This window comes from Prosopis cineraria, unplaced genomic scaffold, assembly GCF_029017545.1.
Source record: "Prosopis cineraria cultivar Desert tree isolate PC_DT_omini unplaced genomic scaffold, ASM2901754v1 PC10, whole genome shotgun sequence".
Lineage (NCBI taxonomy): Eukaryota > Viridiplantae > Streptophyta > Magnoliopsida > Fabales > Fabaceae > Prosopis > Prosopis cineraria.
In genome coordinates, this window is record NW_026555341.1 from 27,997,467 (window position 1) to 28,017,898 (window position 20,432).

Genomic DNA, 20,432 nt, shown 5'->3' on the forward strand with positions numbered 1-20,432 from the left:
CTAATCACTTAGACAAGCACCCGGTAGTAGTTTGAAAAGTTAACTAAGAGTGTGTTTGGATTAAAAAATTTACAACTGAGGTTAATATTCAACTGAGGTTAGCAAATTGAAGTTAGAAGAAAAGTTAATTGATATAATGTGATTTATGTTTGGATACCATTTTTTTAAAAGTCAGTCAGATAAACTAAAATTCATTTGGATGGTTTAATTCAAAAGCCAGTTGAAATATTTAATGGCAAAAATAAGCATAAATTTTTTATCTTAAATATTAAATCTTAAATAAGCATGTTTATATTTTTTTGACTAACTAATAAATAAAAAATATAAAACTTAAAATTACAACTAATAAGGAAAACATATTCTTCCACACTCCCAAAGTTCTTTTTATAGTGCATCTTAGACTTGAATGATAATAATTGAAGACCTCATTATTGTTTACAAATCCTGCAACTCGCTTAAAGTCTGGAAGGTGATAACGTTCGCAACCATATGGACCAAGATACCTATTTAGTGTTGGATAACCAGAATAAACCAAATCATATTTACCTATTAAATGAAAGGAAGTGATGTAAATTTGACTAACATTAAATCAATGCAATAATAATTATAGTGACTTGAATAAGATATACCTGGAAGTGGATGCGGAAAATGGATTGAAGGAGTTGATATGGCATTATCAAATACTCGAGCATCATGAGCCGTACCTTCCCATCCCACAATGACAAAAGTAAAACACATGTCCCAATCACATACAACCATAACATTCTGTATTGCATATTCCTTTCTTTCAATAAATTTGATTTGATCAGCAACACTAACCACGCATGGCACATGAGTGCCATCAATTGCTCCTATAGCATCCTTAAAGAATGGCCAATACCGTGGATCATTTGAATTTTTGAATGACATCATTCAAACAAATGATCGAGTGGCTTTACGTTTGCCTTGGAAAGGTTAAGGCAGGCAGCTAATACTTTATGAAAATTTCTTTAGACAGTTTCCCCTAAATGCTGAAATCGTTCTTGTATCATCCTATTACCAACTCCATGTCCAACTGTATTTAAAAACATTCCAACCATTTCTTCAACTTCCATTTTTTTAGACTTTTTTAGACTAAGATCAACTAGTGTCGCACACAGTTGCCTAAACAAATGTTTTTCCATTCGAAAAATTTCATAACAACGATCAAGATGACCTTGCAAAATCTCATTGACCCACATTTGCCCTGTTTGCATGCTAGTTCTCCGTGGCTCTTTACACACATATGGCATCACATATTCACTAACTAATTGACATATTTCTTCTTGCTCCGTTATATCTTGCTGTAACAAGGGAAGTAGTTGATAAGCCACATCTACATCCCAACCTTCTTCCAACCTAACATATACTCATTCGAATCTTCCATGATTTTTAAACTTGAGGTAAAATAGTATGTAAATATCATTTGTATATAATATAAAGTACATAGTATATAAATATCATTCAATAACATAAAAGATAAAGCATAAGATAAGCATTAGATAAGAGTTAAATATTCACTATAAACCAAGTCATCATTTGCCAACTACAAGTCAAAATAAAGCAACTACAAGTCTAACACAAGTCAAAATAAAGCAACTGCAAGTCAAATACAAGTTAAAATAAAGCAACTACAAGTCAAACAAAAGTCAAATCATAATAAGCCTAGATAAAAATTCATCCAGATGTATTTTTTGAAATCCAATCTAGTAGATGGTAAATTTAGTGCTTTAACCAATTGACCAAGTGATCAGAATGGTCTTTAAGTTGCCAGTAAGAATCTCGCACAGGCTTGTACAAGACAAGATTGACACATCTCCAATGCAAATCCTTATCACCAAAAACTTCTGGGAGTCCATTTGAGCCACAACCTCAGAAACTCCTGTGTCATTTGCTAAAATCTTGTTCATTGTCTCTGTTCTAGCTCTATTATCCTTGGCCATTTCACTCATCGCATCTGCTATTTTCATTGACGCAGGGACTTTTTGCTTTTTCCTCCCACCAACGCCTACCACCCTCTTTCTCTTGCCTTGACTTTCGTCACCACTAGTTCTACCGGTATTTGTGGTGACATTCAAGCCCAACAACTCATCGATGACCCCCGTAGGTGCTGCAGTGTCAGATAAATTTAGCTCCTCTTCACTATCACCAAAGCCTTCTCGAAGGTCAATAGTAGGGCGGTACACATCCTCATCATCATCATCCTCTATTTGGGTCTGGGTAGCAGATGGTACAAAAAGTGTTTTCCCAGTTGCCAGGATATTATTGAATATCAAGGTTAATTCCCGTGCAAATCTCAGACCTTTATATCTAAATTTTCCATAAAGAGAACTTTCCTGCAACCATTCAAATAACCAACAATAAAATTCTCAAATTAAATTCCAATCTTAAAAACACTTAACAACTAATCCATACCAAGATTTTTTGCTCCCACCACTCATCTAGAGCATCAACAGTATTTTTGTCACTGTCCCACCCTAAGCCAGTTTCACTTGAAAACAACTTATGCCATACGTTCCATTCTTTCCTCATGTTATCTAGCTTATTTTTCAATTGCTTTCGCTCATACCTTTTTCTTGTTTTGGCCTCAAACCCCTCAATTATTGCCTGCCACCCATTTTTATTGAAAGTAGTTCCTTTCCTTTGTTTCTTGTACACTTGTTCCAAGCATTCTTTAATGAAAATTTCTGTTAAAGTTGAATTCCACACAGCTTTTCCTTTGTCACTGTTCATTATTGTAGAGACTAGCCAACCATCACAAACATGCAAAATCAATATATATCTCTACATATATGCAAAATCAATATACATCTCCTATTTTCAATTTAGCATTTTTCAAATTCATGGAGTTTATATAATGAAGAACAAAAATTTAAAATAATGCAACTTGCACAAAAAGAATTGAAGCACAAGTAGGAATTAGAGCAAGCTAAAGTGCAACAGGAGGAAGCTGAGGTATGCTTTAACATTTGACCTATGAATCATATGACCTTCAGCATTTATATTGGGTGGTTAATATTATAAAATTGCCACAATAATAATAGTACAATGCATAACATGCATGTCACTCATAGCTTTAATTTTTTAATTTGATTTCACATTTTAATGTGTGTTACATACTACTGCACGCATCCTTGATATCTACAAGACTCTAAGTTAGAAAGTTATAATAAAAAAGATGTTATAGCATGGACTACGTATAAAAGAGAGCTAGTACAAAAGGAAACTAATAAATATGCTAATTGGATCGCCATAGCTACTCATGACAATGATAATAATCGTGCTATATTTACAAATCCTCTCTCCTGAGCTGTAGAAGATTGATTAAGATTAATTGAGAAAAAATACTCTGCTCTGTCGTAACCTTACTCCCAAAAATAAAAAAAAATTAAGACCATCAAATGCATGATTAAATGGAAATTTTAACATGCATAGCCCCCTGGCAATGGTTACCTGCCATCCACTCCATTCACTATTCAGGTTAATAAATATAGGTATAATAAATCAAGTAATCAACAATATAGATAGCAGACACGTTTACTCATTTAGAGGCAATTGTATGCCACTAATGTTCATGCATGCAATTTAAAATCAGTGGACACCCACCACCTATTCTTTCCAGTAACAGGATAAGCCAATCATAACATACCAAAAAGCTCAGAATATTGAATGACTGCTGCTCATTTTCATGTCAATATGAAAATAGCAAACAACATAAATATCCTTCAAGTCAGAGTATGAAAGCCTTGGAAACACTTCAACAATAATTTCAGATAAGACACTACAAGTAAAGCAATCTATGGCTTCACAAACTATTCGAGGAACACATAACAAGTGAGTTCCCGAAATGCAGAAAAGATGATTGGTCTAACAGCATTATAAATAACCGAGTTCTAAAAACGCATCTTATGGGCATCTGTACTCATGTTACACGCATTATATCTTCCTCTGCTCTAAAATAAACAAACAGGGGGTGGACATGAGAGAACAACAAGCACATATCACTTTCTGGAGCAGCAGCGCACGACGAGTGAAGGAAGAAAAGTCTTCAAAGAAGGAATAGCATAGCACAACAGGAAATAAGGCAACGAAGGAGATGAAAAGAATGACCTTACTTGGCAAGGACAAGCGATGGGGAGTAGATCCAGCGATAGGAAGTGCAGATCTGGTGGATACGGTGGAGATCGAGAGGCAACAGCGAGAAAAAGCACTTCGGAGTAGGGGCACGATGGAAAGCTGGAGATTGACAGAAAAATGACTAACAGAAGAGAGATGGAGATTGGAGCAAGGGCACGGTGGTATGCTGGAGATCAACAAAAAAATGACTAACAGAAGAGAGCTGGAGACTGGAGCAAGGGCACGGTGGAAAGCTAGAGATAGATAGAAAAATGACTAACAAAAGAGAGGTGGAGATCGGAGCAGGGACACGGTAGAAAGCTGGAGATCGATGCCGAAGAAGCAAACAATTGGCCCTAGAAGCAGACAACTGGCCAAAGGAAGCAGATTTGGAAGTGTGTTTTGAAGCAGTTTTGAAGCAGATGGAGGTCACGGGTGAAGCAAATGGAGGTCACGGGTAAAGCAGCATGCACAAGAAGCAAGAGAGAGAAGAGAGAGAAAGCAATAAAATTTAAAATGCATTTATTGCTTCCAACGGGCAAACGTGAATGCTGAGAAGGGAAAAACCAGATTAATTGGTTTTTTAGATAACGCACATTTCTAAGCTAATTGAGGTTGAAAAGTTGTGCTAATCCAAACAATTTTTTTTTGTATTTTGCAACCTAACCTCAATTATACCTATTCTAACTGAGGCTAGAGTGTAATCCAAATATGCACTAAGAGTGTGTTTGGATTAACAAAATTTATAACTGAGGTTAAGGTTCAATTGAGGTTAGCAAACTGAGGTTAGAAGAAAAGTCAGTTGATGTAATGTGATTTATATTTGGATACCTTATTTTTAAAAGTCAGTTAGATAAACTGAAATTCATTTATATAATTTGATTCAAAAGCCAGTTGAGAAGTTTAATGAAAAAAATAAGCATGAATTTTTTTCTTAAATATTAAATCTTAAATAAGCATGATTATATTTTTAGACTAACTAATAAGTAAAAATATTAAATTTAAAATCACAACTAATAAGTAAAATATTTTAAATATTTAATTACAAAAACCTAAAATAAATTAATGTTCAATTGATATGATTTACAAGCTGGTCTCTAATTATATCATGAACATGCTGCATCTGTCTTGATGATCCGGGTAGATTTGATGAAGATGCCTCACCAATATCAATATCTTCCTCAAGGACATCTACACTTTCATCTTCAACTTGAATGAATTGCTCATCAGTAATTAAATTTCTCTTAATAAAGTTACGTATTGCCATTGTTGCACAAACAATTTAAACTTGTATTTTATATTTAAATTTGGGCATTTTCATATAATTGCAAACCTATTCTTCCATACTCCAAAAGTTCTTTCTATAGTGCATCTCAAACTTGAATGATAATAATTGAAGACCTCATTATTGTTTGCAAATCCTGCAACTCACCTGAAGTCTGAAAGGTGATAACGTTCGCAACAATATGGACCAAGATACCCATTTAGTGTTGGATAACCAGAATCAACCAAATAATATTTACCTATTACATAAAAAGAAGTGTTGTAAATTTAACAAACATTAAATTAATGCAATAATAATTATAGTGACTTGAATAAAATATACCTAGAGGTGGATGCAGAAAATGCATTGAAGGAGTTAATATGACATTATCAAATACTCGGGCATCATGAGCCGTACCTTCCCATCCCGCAATAACAAAAGTAAAACACATGTCCCAATCACATACAGCCATGACATTCTGTGTTGCATATCCCTTTCTTCCAATAAATTTAATTTGATCAGCAACACTAACCACGCATGGCACATGAGTGCCATCAATTGCTCCTATAGCATCCTTAAAGAATGGCCAATACCGTGGATCATTTGAATTTTTGAATGACATCATTCAAACAAATGATCGAGTGGCTTTACGTTTGCCTTGGAAAGGTTAAGGCAGGCAGCTAATACTTTATGAAAATTTCTTTGGACAGTTTCCCCTAAATGCTGAAATCGTTCTTGTATCATCCTATTACCAACTCCATGTCCAACTGTATTTAAAAACATTCCAACCATTTCTTCAACTTCCATTTTTTTAGACTTTTTTAGACTAAGATCAACTAGTGTCGCACACAGTTGCCTAAACAAATGTTTTTCCATTCGAAAAATTTCATAACAACGATCAAGATGACCTTGCAAAATCTCATTGACCCACATTTGCCCTGTTTGCATGCTAGTTCTCCGTGGCTCTTTACACACATATGGCATCACATATTCACTAACTAATTGACATATTTCTTCTTGCTCCGTTATATCTTGCTGTAACAAGGGAAGTAGTTGATAAGCCACATCTACATCCCAACCTTCTTCCAACCTAACATATACTCATTCGAATCTTCCATGATTTTTAAACTTGAGGTAAAATAGTATGTAAATATCATTTGTATATAATATAAAGTACATAGTATATAAATATCATTCAATAACATAAAAGATAAAGCATAAGATAAGCATTAGATAAGAGTTAAATATTCACTATAAACCAGCCAAAAGTAACTACAAGTAGTCTTTAAGTCAAAATAAACACCAGTCAAGTCATCATAAGCATAGCGAAGTACAAGTCAGCCAAAAGCAACTACAAGTAGTCTTTAAGTCAAAATAAACACCAGTCAAGTCATCATAAGCATAGCGAAGTACAAGTCAGCCGAAAGCAACTACAAGTAGTCTTTAAGTCAAAATAAACACCAGTCAAGTCATCATAAGCATAGCGAAGTACAAGTTAGCCAAAAGCAACTACAAGTAGTCTTTAAGTTAAAATAAACACCAGTCAAGTCATCATAAGCATAGCAAAGTACAAGTCAGCCAAAAGCAACTACAAGTAGTCTTTAAGTGAAAATAAATACCAGTCAAGTCATCATAAGCCTAGATAAAAATTCATCCTGATGCATTCTTTGAAATAAAATTCGGTAGATGGTAGACTTGATGCTTCAACCAATTGACCAAGTGATCAGGATGGTCTTTAAGTTTCCAGTAAGCATCTCGTATAGGCTTGTATAGAACACGATTGACACATCTCCAATGTAAATCTTTATCACCAAAAACTTCTGGAAGTCCATTTAGGTGAGCCACAACCTCAAAAACTCCTATGTCATTTGCCAAAATCTTGTTCACTGTCTCTGTTCTAGCTCTATTATCCTTGGCCATTTCACTCATAGCATCTGCTATTTTCATTGAGGTAGGGACTTTTTGCTTTTTCCTTCCCCCAACACCTACCACCCTCTTTATCTTGCCTTGACTTTCGTCACCACTAGTTCTACCAGTATTTGTAGTGACATTCAAGGCCAACAACTTATCGGTGACCCCCGTAGATGCTACAGTGTCAGATAAATTTAGCTCCTCTTCACTTTTACCAGAGCCTTCTCGAAGGTCAATAGTAGGGCGGTACACATCCTCATCATCATCATACTCTATTTGGGTCTGGGTAACAGATGGTACAAAAAGTGTCTCCCCAGTTGCCAGGACATCCTTGAATATCAAGGTTAATTCCCTTGCAAATCTCAGACCTTTATATTTAAATTTTCATAAAGAGGATTTTCCTGCAACCATTCAAATAACCAACAATTAAAATTCTCAAATTAAATTCTAATTTTAAAAATACTTAACAACTAATCCATACCAAGATTTTCACTCCTACCACTCATCTGGAGCATCAATAGTATTCTTGTCACTGTCCCATCCTAAGCCGGTTTCACTTGAAAACAACTTATGCCATACATTCCATTCTTTCCTCATGTTATCTAGCTTATTTTTTAATTGCTTTCGCTCATACTTTTTTCCTATTTTTACCTCAAATCCCTCAATTATTGCCTACCACCCATTTTTGTTGAAAGCAGTTCCTTTCCTTTATTTCTTATACACTTGTTCCAAGCATTCTTTAATGAAAATTTCTGTTAAAGTTGAATTTCACATAGCTTTTCCTTTGTCGCTGTTCATTATTGTATAGACTAGCCAGCCATCACAAACATGCAAAATCAATATATATCTCTACATATATGTATCAATTTAACATATTTTTTTCTCCAGAATCTTTTATACAAAAACAGGAAGAATCACCAAGCATTAGGTGTGTGTATTACATGTTTGTATATTTCAGGGGACAGATGTTTCTGTAACACAAAGGTTCACCAACATAATTTATTTCAAATTCCGTGCAAGTATATAAAATTATTTTAGTTTATTGATCAGCCCTTGTTTCTGTCCAAAAAATTTTTGATCAATCCTTAAACCTATAAAAGATGACAAATATAATTTTATTTATGAGGGTAAGCTAATAAAACCTTTTTTTTCTTTTGTTTTGTTCACATTCCATTCCATTCCAAATCCCTGGCCGAAAAAACATAAAACAGGAAAAAAAATAGAACAAGAAAAAACAGCCCTTGTTTACTTTTGTTCTGTCAAACCTAAGGATCATCAAAAACATAATACAAGAAAAAAAATAAGCTGGCTAAAAAAAAGAAACAGAAACCATAAGTTTCTCCTTTTGCCAAGGATGATCAGAAACTTCCACCAAGGTGTGATTTAAAAAAAAAAATGAAGAAGAAACTTCCATGCATGATGCAAGAGACTAGAAAATGCAACAGACCAGAGAATGCAATACCGAAAAATGCAGCAGACCACAGATCAGTGAAAGACCAGAAAATGCCACACAGAGAATGCAACAGACCAGACCAGAGAATGTAGGCAGCGAAAAAGGCAAAAGAGACGAAGATGGACCAGAGATGTGAAAAGAGACTGCAACAGGGATCCAAGATCTACAGCAGAACCATAAACGAAAAAGGCAACAAGGAAGGCAATGAAAGAAGACAAAAGAAAAGCTTACTTGGCAAGGACAAGCAACGGAGAGTAGATCCGATGACTAGGAGCAGATCTATTGGTTGGCGCCGAAGAATGATGGGCAACAGGGAGAGAGACCACTTCCGGGCAGGGACACGATGGACGCAAGAGGAGATGACAGCAAGCTGGAGATCGGCTGGAGGTCACTTGCTTCAACACAATGGAGATGAGCTTGGACGCCAGACGAGCAATGAAGGTGGAGCTCCGATCTAGTTCGAAGTATCAGTTTGCGAGGTCACGGGAGAAGAGAGCACAATGGAATGAAAAGCTGGAACTTGGCTCGTGGGTTGGATAAATGAGAGGAGAGAGAAAACATGCACAAATTGAAAAGCTAATCAATGCTTCCAACGGCCATATCAACGCGACGCTAGGAAAAAGCCACAACTATCAGCTTCTGAATAAACGCTTGTTTTGCTCTAACTATGGTTGAGATATTTTGTTAATCCAAACATTATTTTTTCACTTTTTTGCTCCTAACTGAGGTTTGACTCACTCTAACTGAAGTTATGTTATAATCCAAACATGCACTAAATTGATCCGACCATTCATTTGCTAATAAGGGACCACAATAAATTGAAGCCCAACCCAATCCAACCATTTTTCATATTCTCTCTCCCATGTCTGATTAAATGCTTCTTTCTAAGTGAAAAAAAGAAAAAGAAAAAAGGAGCCTCATTGAAAATTTACGCAAGTTCTTGGAGCAAGAAGGATCCCTGCAACTGTGCAAGGCAAGAACTGGAATAGAATGATCGGGTCGAGAATGGAGGACGATGAAGAAGAAGGGCCACCTATAGCTATTCAGATCCAACAAGAGGAATCAACGTCTCATTATTCCGACTCCGACTCGAAAGCTTCAGTTGGGGTTACTGTCATCACCGGCTATCTTGGAGCTGGCAAGTCCACTGTAAGCTTTCCCCGTCGAATTTCTGTGCCTCTCTCTGCGACCCCAATCTCTTCCTTTGCATTACTTAGTAAGATTTTTCCATGCTCTGAGCTTTGGGGATTCGGTTCATATCTATATATATATATATTGGAAATTGCATTTTTTTCTGTCTGATTATACAATTAGTATATAAAACTTAGAGCCCCAGGAAATGAAATGGAAGTGTTAAAATGACTAAATCCCACTAATTTTTTGAACTTGATAGCAACTTTGTTGTTAGGGTTTAAGTTAAGGGTAGTAAAATGCGGTTTTCCCTTTATTCTCTTCTCTGTTCTTGTTGTTTGTCAACATTTTAAATTACCATGTCCATGGTATCCAAAGTTTGAACATAGGGTTGGACCAATTGTTTCAGCTGGTTAATTATATTTTGAATTCTCAACACGGGAAGAGGATCGCGGTCATCTTGAATGAGTTTGGTGAGGAAATTGGAGTGGAAAGGGCAATGATAAATGAAGGGGATGGTGGTGCACTTGTTGAAGAATGGGTTGAGCTTGATAATGGGTGTATATGTTGCACGGTCAAGCATAGTTTGGTTCAAGCATTAGAGCAACTTGTACAGAGAAAGGAAAGGTAAAGCAAGGAAGAAAGGTTTCAAATTTATGATTTAATCGAATGAAATGACACATTAGAGAGCAGTAACATCTTCATATTGTATAACTTGGTAATTGCTAATTTGCATTTTTTACCATTATTACCGAATATTGGAAATTGAGCTATGCATTTTTATTTTTTCTTTTTGTGATCTAGACTCGATCATATATTGCTAGAGACCACAGGATTGGCAAACCCAGCACCTTTGGCATCTGTCCTATGGTTGGATGAACAGTTAGAATCAGCAGTAAAGCTTGATTCTATCATCACTGTAAGTATATTTTGGATGAATTTGAGTAAAAGTATTTTCACATCTTTTATGTCAACTTTTTTGGAATTTCTTTCACTTGAGTGCTGCTAGTAAGTAACTAAGTATTTCAAGACTATTCATTCCTTGGATGGTTAGAACATGTGTGGCAAATAAGGCTTTACTCTTCTTTCCTTTGCTGGAAAAGATGCTTTTTAATTCTTAGAGTGTATGTGTGTGTTTTTGTTTCTAAACTTAATTTCTGATCAAACAGGTGGTGGATGCCAAAAACCTTCGCTTCCAGCTTGCTGAGCATCGTGGCTCATCATCATCATTTCCAGAAGCATATTTTCAGATAGCATTTGCGGTACGTGTTTAGTGCATGGCTAAATTTTGGCTGCTGCTGTTCAGTGCTTGACAAGCATATGCTGGATCTTGCTGATTCTTTCTTATCAAACTTTTCTCCCATTTCTCATGGCTTTATTTTTTAATGTATCCACTTCAGCGGTGTTGAGCTAATAACCTTGCTCTTTGTTGTAGGATATTATAATTCTTAACAAGGTTGATTTGGTCTCTCCAGAAGGTTCTGGAAGCATTTTGGAGGAGCTGGAGGAGGAAATTCATAACATTAACTCCCTTGCTGAGACAATTCATTCTGTCCGCTGTCAAGTTGACTTATCAAAGATATTGAACCGCCAAGCTTATGATTCTGCAGTTAATGACACATAATTTTGTTCTTCATCTATATTTCATATTTTTGCTTCAATTTTTCCCACCTACATACTAGTAAAATTACTTTTACTGCTCTTGTTTCAGCATGCCTCGCATTTAGAGAAATTATTAGAAGAAAGCCGTTCATTGTCTTCCAAAATGCTTCATGATAGCAGTGTGAGAACTATATGCATTTGTCAGTCACATAAGGTTGATCTTGAAAAGGTACTTTTAATTTCTACTTGTAACGCATCATGTTTTTGTCAGTCACTTGATATGTAATTAATCCTTGAAGTTTCTCCTCATGTGGTTACTGGCATCATTGTATATTTTATGATGAGCAGCACTTTATAATTTTAATAGGAAAACTAATAAATAGTGCCCTCTCTATTTCTTTCCCATTCTTTCCCACTTGTATACACTGTGCAACCGGGATACTACATTTCGTTTCACTTGAAACTCCAATTCATTTTTTCTTTCCTTCAAAACATAACAGGCAAAAGATTTGTGTTGTTTCTGTTTACTGAATACACTTTCCACACTATCAACTTAATTCTGTGTATATTTATCCACGCTTACAGGTTCGAACATGGCTTGAGGAGATTCTCTGGGAGAAGAAATATGATATGGATGTATATCGCTGCAAAGGTGTTCTCAGTGTTCAAAATTCTGATCAACTGCATACGTTGCAGGTAACTAAAAAAATTATCATACTTAATGGTCTTGAGACTTACCCAGAAGTTATATTGTACTAAAAGGTGTTAGACATGGAAGCTGAGGTCATTTTGTTCCGGCATCTAAGTTGGCTTTTGGTTATTCTCTCATTGTTGGCTTGTTTGTGCGGAAATTTATGATTACTGTAAGAAATGACTTAAATGCATTTCTTAAATGTTTCCTATCTAGTTTTCATTAAAATTATGATGCATGGGAAAATCTCCTTCAAATAGTCAATAATGCATTATTGAATTGTTTAAAAGAATGCCCACATTTCTGTAAGGAAATTGAGAGATTCATTTAAGGAACTTGTTGGAATTATTACCGTTGCATTGGCTTTTGTTATAGCTGTTTAGAGGGATATTCGGTTTATAGGACATTACGATTATGCTTGGTCTTGATAAATAAACCTGTGTTAATGATTGCAACCTTCATTCACTCCTAAATGTAAATTTCTCAACAGGTTATACCATTTGTTATTTCAATATCAAGGCAGGCTGATCGTTAACAAAAAATATCTTGCTGAGAATTGATCATTAACAACTGAACTTCCATAACAGATTTCTTTCAAATTTTATATTATATACATGTGTGTGTGTGTGTGTACTTATGCATGCCTATTGTATAAGGATTTTCTTTCTCAAAGAGAATACAAGGTCTATCATTTGTGTTCTGCATTGTCTTACACAACTTGCAAGCCTGGAGATTCAGAAAATCTGTATCCAAACCTGATAGAAGGGCTTTTACACGACCCCTCATATTTGTTATTTAATTCTGAATTTTTGATACAACGTGTGTCGAGGAAGTTAACTCCTGTTGCTTAGGTTTTGTTATGAATAAAAACCTCAAATCCTTTATTACTGAAAATCTGGCAGGGGGTGAGGGAATTATACGATATTGTACCAACTCGCCAGTGGGAAAAGGAAGAAAAGCGGACAAATAAGATAGTCTTTATAGGTAATAACATCGTGAGATTTTTCTGATGTAAGCACTAAACATATAAGAATGAAGGTCTTCTCAAGCTTGTTTGTGGACTTTTATATTTTGGGATTCACAGGTCATAATCTGAAAGAAGATGTTCTAATTGATTCCTTCAGAACCTGTACAACCTGCTGAAGACATTTTGGTGAAATTTGTGTACTTCTCTTGCTCGTTTTGATAAACTGTGGTAGTCATTTCCTGGGTAAGCATGTAAAATCTCTTTTGTAGAATTTAAAGTTTTATTTTATTTTCCTCCATCAAAAACAAAGTTGGGGATTTTTTTTTCCTTCCAAAGTTCATTTTAGATTACGGTTATCAATAAAGTCATGTTATCTCTGGGGAATGATTATTTATAATCTTAAAGATTTTGTTGTTGATGGAAAATAAGAGTAAGCATGAAGCAGCCTAGGCCAACCTTTCATTATTTATTTATTTATTTATTAATTTTGAATATGAACTGAAATGCATTAATCAACGATAGTCAAAACATACAAACTGGAGAGACCCTTCGTCATCCTCATGAGCATACAAAAAGTGGAGGATGATCGAAGATGAGAAAATCATTAGATGAAAAATGGCCTTGCCTAGCTAGAGGGTCCGGTGTGTTGTTAAAAATCTAGGAATAAAGTTGATATTAACATTCCAGTCTCTACTCAAAATATCTAGAGAAAAAAAAAAAAAATTATTCATTTGGTCTCTCAAGTTATTATAACTTGATTCTTAATATTGATTTGTTATAACTTGGTCTTTTATAATTTTGATTCAGTTACAATTCAATTCGTAATTTTGATTCGATGCAATTAGTCCCTATGATTTTGAACATTTAAAATATTAGTTCCAATATTGTAAAAAAAATTATAATATTAAAATTATTTTAAATTTAATCTTTAAATTTTATTAATTTAAAATAGTAGTCAAATAATTTTAATCTTTAATATTAATTTAAAATAGTAGTCTTAAATTTTAAAATAATCTTAATGTTTATAATTTTGTTTTCTGAAATATAGGGGTTAATATTTTGAATGTTCAAAAAATTAAGATTGAGTTGTATCGAATTAAAGTTTAAAAATTGAGTTGTTATTAAATCAAAACTATAAAGATGAATTACGAGTTAAAATTTAAAAATTAAATTACAATTGAGTTTAAATTATAAGAATTAAATAGTTAGTTTTTATAAAAAAATTAATAGCATCTCGGAAGAGGGGTGGTTGGACTGATCTCGTGAGTAAGTTAATTGCTTTAGTACAATCAGTACAAGCATTTATCTTACATAAACCTCTTTCCCATATATCTCAGGTCCTTAACTATGCCAAATAAATCAGCAATAGTAGGTGGGCAATGAAGCAATTTTGAACAGAAACCAAACATTTCAGGAGTGATTTTGTCCTTTAACCACTCCACCACAAGAACTAAACCATGAGAGAGGTCAGAACCATCAGTTTCAAGCTTTGTATCCAATCATGACCATCACCCGGGACGTTATGGTGCTCCATTTTTCCCTTGAAGCTCTGTCATGACTGACTTTTTTCTAGCAGTTGCTCATCCATGGCTACTTTAAACAAGAACTTCTTTTCATGTAAGTTCATCCTAGAGTCTTCATTATCGAAGCCCTTTTTAGATCTCAAATCCCAGATTTCCCAGCAAATATAGGAGAATAGCATACTCCAACGTGCCTTTCTCATATTACCATCCATCACCTAGCTCTTTTTTCAGGTTCCATTTAATCCAATCTGTACATGTCAAGCTGGTGAACATGCTCTTAAATTCTGGCTTAATGCACTGGTGCCGAGAAAATTTTACAGTTTGACAATCCCTTACAACATGCATTGAGTTTTCAGCCTCACCACAACCTAAAGGGCAGCTATTATATTTCAGAAATACCTCTTTTCATTCTGAGCTCCATTGTGTGTAGCTTGTCTTTTGCAACCAGCCAAAGGAACAATTTCATTTTCTCTGGCACATTCAACTTCCAAATAAGCTTCCGCCTAATGTCTCTTTGCTCATTAGTACCTGCAAAAATGAAATTGTAGACATATTTAACAGTAAATGAACCAACAGTAGATGGGTTCCATATAAATTTATCCTCACCACTCATCACTCCTTTCATATCTCTGGGGCATTAAGTGCTAGTGATGAGGTCAACACGAGAAGATAACCAGTGCGCCATTTTTCTCCTGTCCCAATCTCCCTCATTGTTTACAAAATCAGCAACAGTAGCATCAAGGTTCAAAAAAACCATGTTCACATGAAGTTAGAGCTGGTAATTTGAGTAGATTAGGCTTATTCAGGTTGGAATCAATTCGGCTGGGCTTAAAACACTTGAACATGTAAAAAAAAGCTGCATGGTAAAGTTCGATCCTAACACTTTGGACTTATACGGGTTGGCTCAAAAACCCTTGTTAAACATTTTTTTAATTTATTTTAATTAAAAATTTCAATTTTATCTTATTTTAATTTTATTTTATTAATATTAAAAAAAATTCGGGTATTTGGTTAAAACTTATCCAAATTCTTAGATTTCATCAAATTTTGACTAGCTTGAATTACCAACTCTACATGAAACCAGTTGGAAAAAGGGGGTCTCAACATTAGACCATTTTTCCAGCCAAAGCTTTGTTTGATGACCAGATATAATTCTCTTCCTCCAATCCCTGAATAATTTTTTCCATTGCAAGTCCTCTCCAACAAGGAGAGGCCACTTTTTCTGTTTTACTTTGGGTAGCCCTTCTTCCTCACATCTATACTTATTTTGAAGAAGCTCAACCCAGAAATCCTTAGGTTCAGTTACTAATTTCCAAAATAACTTCATAATGAAGGCTTCATTTTGGCTTCGAAGATCCTTAATCCCCAAACCTCATTATTCACCATGACCTTTAGAATTTCTTTAATTAAGTCACTTTGAGGATCTATTGGTGTAAGTTTGAAAAAATAAGTAATTCTTAGATATTTTGTGAAAAGTGATTTTTTTTTTCATTCAAAGAATTGAATAAATATCATTCAAATTGGTAATTACAGAGGAATGTTTCTAATGGGAAAAACCGCGCTAAAGAACCCTTGTAGCCTATTATAAGCAAACAAAGAAGCAGAAGAAGAAGAACAAGAAGTTCTTAAAATTTTGAATTCTCCATGCACACCTAAAAGGTCTAAATGAAATTAAATTAGGTTGTGAAAAGGACTACTCTTTCTTTTTCTCCCTTAAGTCACGTCTCACAATCAGAGTTTTGGCATTGGCCACCTATTATTAAATATCTAAGGTGGTCAAAGGAAAGATTGAACCCTAAATTCTTTGGATTCACATTTGGTGTTTATCACGCTAATTAGCACCAAGTGCTCATCACTCAAATGATTGATTCACGTCATTCATTTTGATTCAAAATCATTTTATCATTGATTTTAAATTAATTTTTAAATATTTTAAATATTACATTTGTTAAAATAATTTTTTAAAAAAATTATAAAAAAAATTAATATTAAATTTTTAAGTGTCTAAAATATATCTAGATAATTAATTTATAAAAATTATAAAAAAAATAATTTTAAATTACATTGTCTTCTATCTGTACTGTCTAGAGTACATTTAAATAATTAATTTGTAAAAGTTATAAAAAATGTATATTAAATTAGACCATTCAAATTAAATTTGTATTGATAAAATTAATGATGAATAGATTTATTAAAAATTTGATATTTTTATACATTTTTATTTTGATAAATATAAAATAAAAATAAAAACTTGAATCTGGACTATCTTGATTCCAACAGAGGTGATGGGTACCATAGTACTCATCATCTAATGAGCACTAAAAATAGTTTAGATTTAATATTAAAAAATTTTATAATTTTTGTTTTAACAAATATAATATTTAAAACATTTAAAAATTAATTGTAAAGATAATTTTGAGTTGAAATGAATAGCTTGAATCACTCATTTGAGTGATGAGCATGCCGTGATCATCGGCACGATGAGCACTGAATGCAAATCCAAACTCTTTGGCCTTTAAAAAGTATATTGCCATCAAATCACCATGACCTCTTACTCATATATTGCAAAATTTAACATATGTTGTCAACTCAATTTTTAGTTTCCAAGTCATCTGCTTGTGAAGACCTTAACATGTTTTGCTAATGGTTGCTTATTAAATTATTAATGAGAATTTGTTGGCAGGTTAAGGTTTAATAAATGTTTACTTGTAAAAGTTTAACGAAACTTGTTACTTTATTAAAAAAATACCATGAGGAATTGGAGTGGGTACTTTTGACTTACCTGTCGAGATCAAGTCGATGAAGGTGTCAGACTTTGTCACAGATTCAGGTGATTGGAAGTGGAATATTCTAATTATTTTCCTACCTGCTTAGCTCAATGCTTGATCGATGATTTGTTTAAGATCGAAGTGATTCTCTGAGAGATGGTTTTCATCAAATCATAGGCGTTGCCTTTGCTTCTTTGCATATGAGAGCAAAGAAGGGATCATTGCAGATCTAAACCATTACATTGGATTGTTGAATCTAATTATCTCAATTCATATGTATAGTAAATATGATAGAATAAAGTAATTCATGCGTACCTGAAGAATCCATGAGTGTTAGAGAAATTTCGATTACCTCGAGTATAGGCAGGTACACAACCCACAAGTCTCCAGAGCCTTCAGAGAGTTCAGAGATAATGGAAGTAGAAGAATGAGTCGTGTGTTTGTAGTTACCGACTAATCGCCTTATATAGATCAGATCGGTAATCGCCTTATTAAATAATTAAATAATTATATTATCTATTATCTCTAACTCAGTCAGTTAAGAGATAGGAAATAACTGACGGCTACTGGGTTGTGGGTTGGGCCTCTGCCCATTGGATTCACTTGTGTGATCCACCTATCACGGTCCACATAAGATCATAAGGACCAATTTATTGGGCTTATTAATTAATGCTAATTCATAAATAATATTCCAACAATCTCCCACTTGGATTGCATTAATTAAACAAGTTGTATAAACAAGCCACAAACAAAATTCAGAAAATGAAACTCCACAAAATCACTGAATCCTATGGGGAAACAAGTGATTATGACATCTCATAATCTGAGTAAAACATGAAATTTTATTTCAAATACAGCTCAGTAAGATAACAACATAAATCACTGATTCCTATGAGGAAACAAGTGACATGCATAGCGTACCACAACAGAATCATTGAATCCTATAGGGATACAAATGACATAGACGTATCTAACTGAACTGAATATAACTCACAGAAGAAAACCAAGCCTAAAGAGAAATTGCAACAAAGAAGGTTCTCAAACTCTCACTAAACTAGGGCATCAAAGGAATTTATAATACCCATACAAGTTACATGATTTTGAAAAACTTCTACAGGTAAGCCCTTAGTCAGCGAATCTGAAAGCATCTGCGTGCCAGGAATGTGTACCACACGGGTTTGAGACTCAACAATTTTCTCTTTCACAAACATAAGTTTGATATCAAAATGCTTTGTACGACTGGAATTTCTGTGATTGTTAGCATAGTATACTGTAGATTTGTTATCACAATAAATGGTTAGAGGACGTGATATTGACTCAACTAGGTGCATGCCAGATATCAATTTCCTCAGCCATATAGCGTGACGTGTAGTCTCAAAGCAAGCAATATACTCAGCTTCCATAGATGAAACTGCTGTAAGTGTTTGTTTCACACTCTTCCAAGAGACAGCTCCTCCAGACAACATGAAAATATAGCCAGTCGTGGATTTACGATCATCTAGACAAGAGGCAAAATCTGAATCTGAAAAGCCAACAATCTCAAGATCTTCTGATCCCTTAAAGTCATAATCAGAATACCCAACAACCTCAAGAGAATTTGACCTTCTGTAAGTCAACATATAATTCTTTGTACCTTAAAGATACCTCATAATTTTCTTAACAGCCTTCCAATGATCCGAACCTGGATCATTTAAGTATCGACCCAGCACTCCAATGGCAAAGGCTATATCTGGTCGAGTACACACTTGAACATACATAAGGCTGCCGACAGCTGAAGCGTATGGTATCTTTCTCATTTCAGCCCTCTTCTTAATCCTTGAGACACTGTGACTTTGACAACAGCCCACCTTTCTGTACAGGAGCAGGTGAAGGAAAACATGAATCCATTTTGAATCTCTTAAGTACCCGCTCAATATAAGTGGCCTGTGATAAACCAAGAATACCACGAGATCTATCACGATGAATTTGTATCCCAAGAACAAAGGAGGCTTCACCCATATCCTTCATGTCAAAATGGCAGGACAATAGGTGCTTTATCTCATTGAGGAAACTTATTGAATTGCTGGCTAATAAGATATCATCAACATAGAGAACAAGAATGGCAAAATTGTTCCCATCAAACTTCTGATAGATGCACTGATCTGAGACATTCTCAACAAAACTGAGAGAGGTGATAACTTCATCAAATTTCAGATACCACTGCCTAGAGGCTTGTTTTAACCCATAGATGGATCTCTTTAATCTGCACACTAGATGTTCTTTACCGGATTCAACAAAACCATTAGGTTGTGTCATGTAGACTTCTTCATACAAATCGCCATTCAAGAACGCAGTCTTAACATCCATCTGGTGAAGATTAAGATCAAGCTGTGCAACTAAAGCCATTACCACTCTAAAAGCATCTTTGGTGGATACCGGAGAGAAGGTTTTTGTGTAATCAATACCTTCTTTCTGGTTGTAGCCTTTAGCTACAAGTCTGGCTTTATATCTATCAATTTCACCCCTAGCTCCTCGCTTTGTTTTAAAGACCCACTTGCAACCCACTGGTTTAAACCCCTTTGGTAGCTCTACAAGCTCCCATACGTGATTGCGGTACATAGAGGCAATTTCTTTACTCATAGCCTCCAACCATTCAGAAGAATGTGAGCTAGAAATAGCCTCCTGGTAACATATTGGGTCTAAGCTATCAATAGCATTTGAATCAAATTCCTGCAAATATACCATGTAATCATCTGGAATAGCAGACCTGCGAACCCTTTGGGACCGTCTCGGTTCAACAACCATGTCCCTATCACCCTCTAAAGATGGTTCATCTTGAGCTTCATTCTGATCCACGACATTATTTCTGTCAACATGAAGAGTTGTCAAGATAGGCATAGGCAAAATACTACTTTCGTCATGCAAGGTAATATGCCTAGGCACAGAGCTCGCACTGTCTAAGGCATCTTCAAAGAAGTAAGCTCGGTCAGATTTAATTACCCTAGTAGT

General features: G+C 34.7%; 3 protein-coding genes across 3 annotated transcripts; 1 reads left to right on the forward strand and 2 right to left on the reverse strand.

Annotated features, from left to right (window-relative positions):
* Nucleotides 1-1,748: 1,748 nt before the first annotated feature.
* On the reverse strand, nucleotides 1,749-2,751 carry LOC129322526 (L10-interacting MYB domain-containing protein-like). The gene is made up of 2 exons (XM_054968834.1): nucleotides 2,434-2,751; nucleotides 1,749-2,354 (listed from the first exon to the last, which is right to left on the reverse strand). The coding sequence occupies exons 1-2, from the start codon at nucleotides 2,749-2,751 to the stop codon at nucleotides 1,749-1,751; spliced, it is 924 nt and encodes a 307-aa protein (XP_054824809.1).
* Nucleotides 2,752-7,048: 4,297 nt separating this feature from the next.
* Nucleotides 7,049-7,906, reverse strand: LOC129322527 (uncharacterized). Its single transcript, XM_054968835.1, has 2 exons — nucleotides 7,809-7,906; nucleotides 7,049-7,661 (listed from the first exon to the last, which is right to left on the reverse strand). Exons 1-2 carry the CDS (start codon nucleotides 7,904-7,906, stop codon nucleotides 7,049-7,051), a joined length of 711 nt encoding a protein of 236 aa, XP_054824810.1.
* Nucleotides 7,907-9,624: 1,718 nt separating this feature from the next.
* On the forward strand, nucleotides 9,625-13,531 carry LOC129322953 (uncharacterized). Its single transcript, XM_054969421.1, has 9 exons — nucleotides 9,625-9,911; nucleotides 10,303-10,520; nucleotides 10,698-10,812; nucleotides 11,063-11,155; nucleotides 11,329-11,502; nucleotides 11,605-11,724; nucleotides 12,081-12,191; nucleotides 13,089-13,170; nucleotides 13,271-13,531. The coding sequence occupies exons 1-9, from the start codon at nucleotides 9,753-9,755 to the stop codon at nucleotides 13,327-13,329; spliced, it is 1,131 nt and encodes a 376-aa protein (XP_054825396.1). The 5' UTR covers nucleotides 9,625-9,752; the 3' UTR covers nucleotides 13,330-13,531.
* The last annotated feature ends 6,901 nt before the right edge of the window (nucleotides 13,532-20,432 follow it).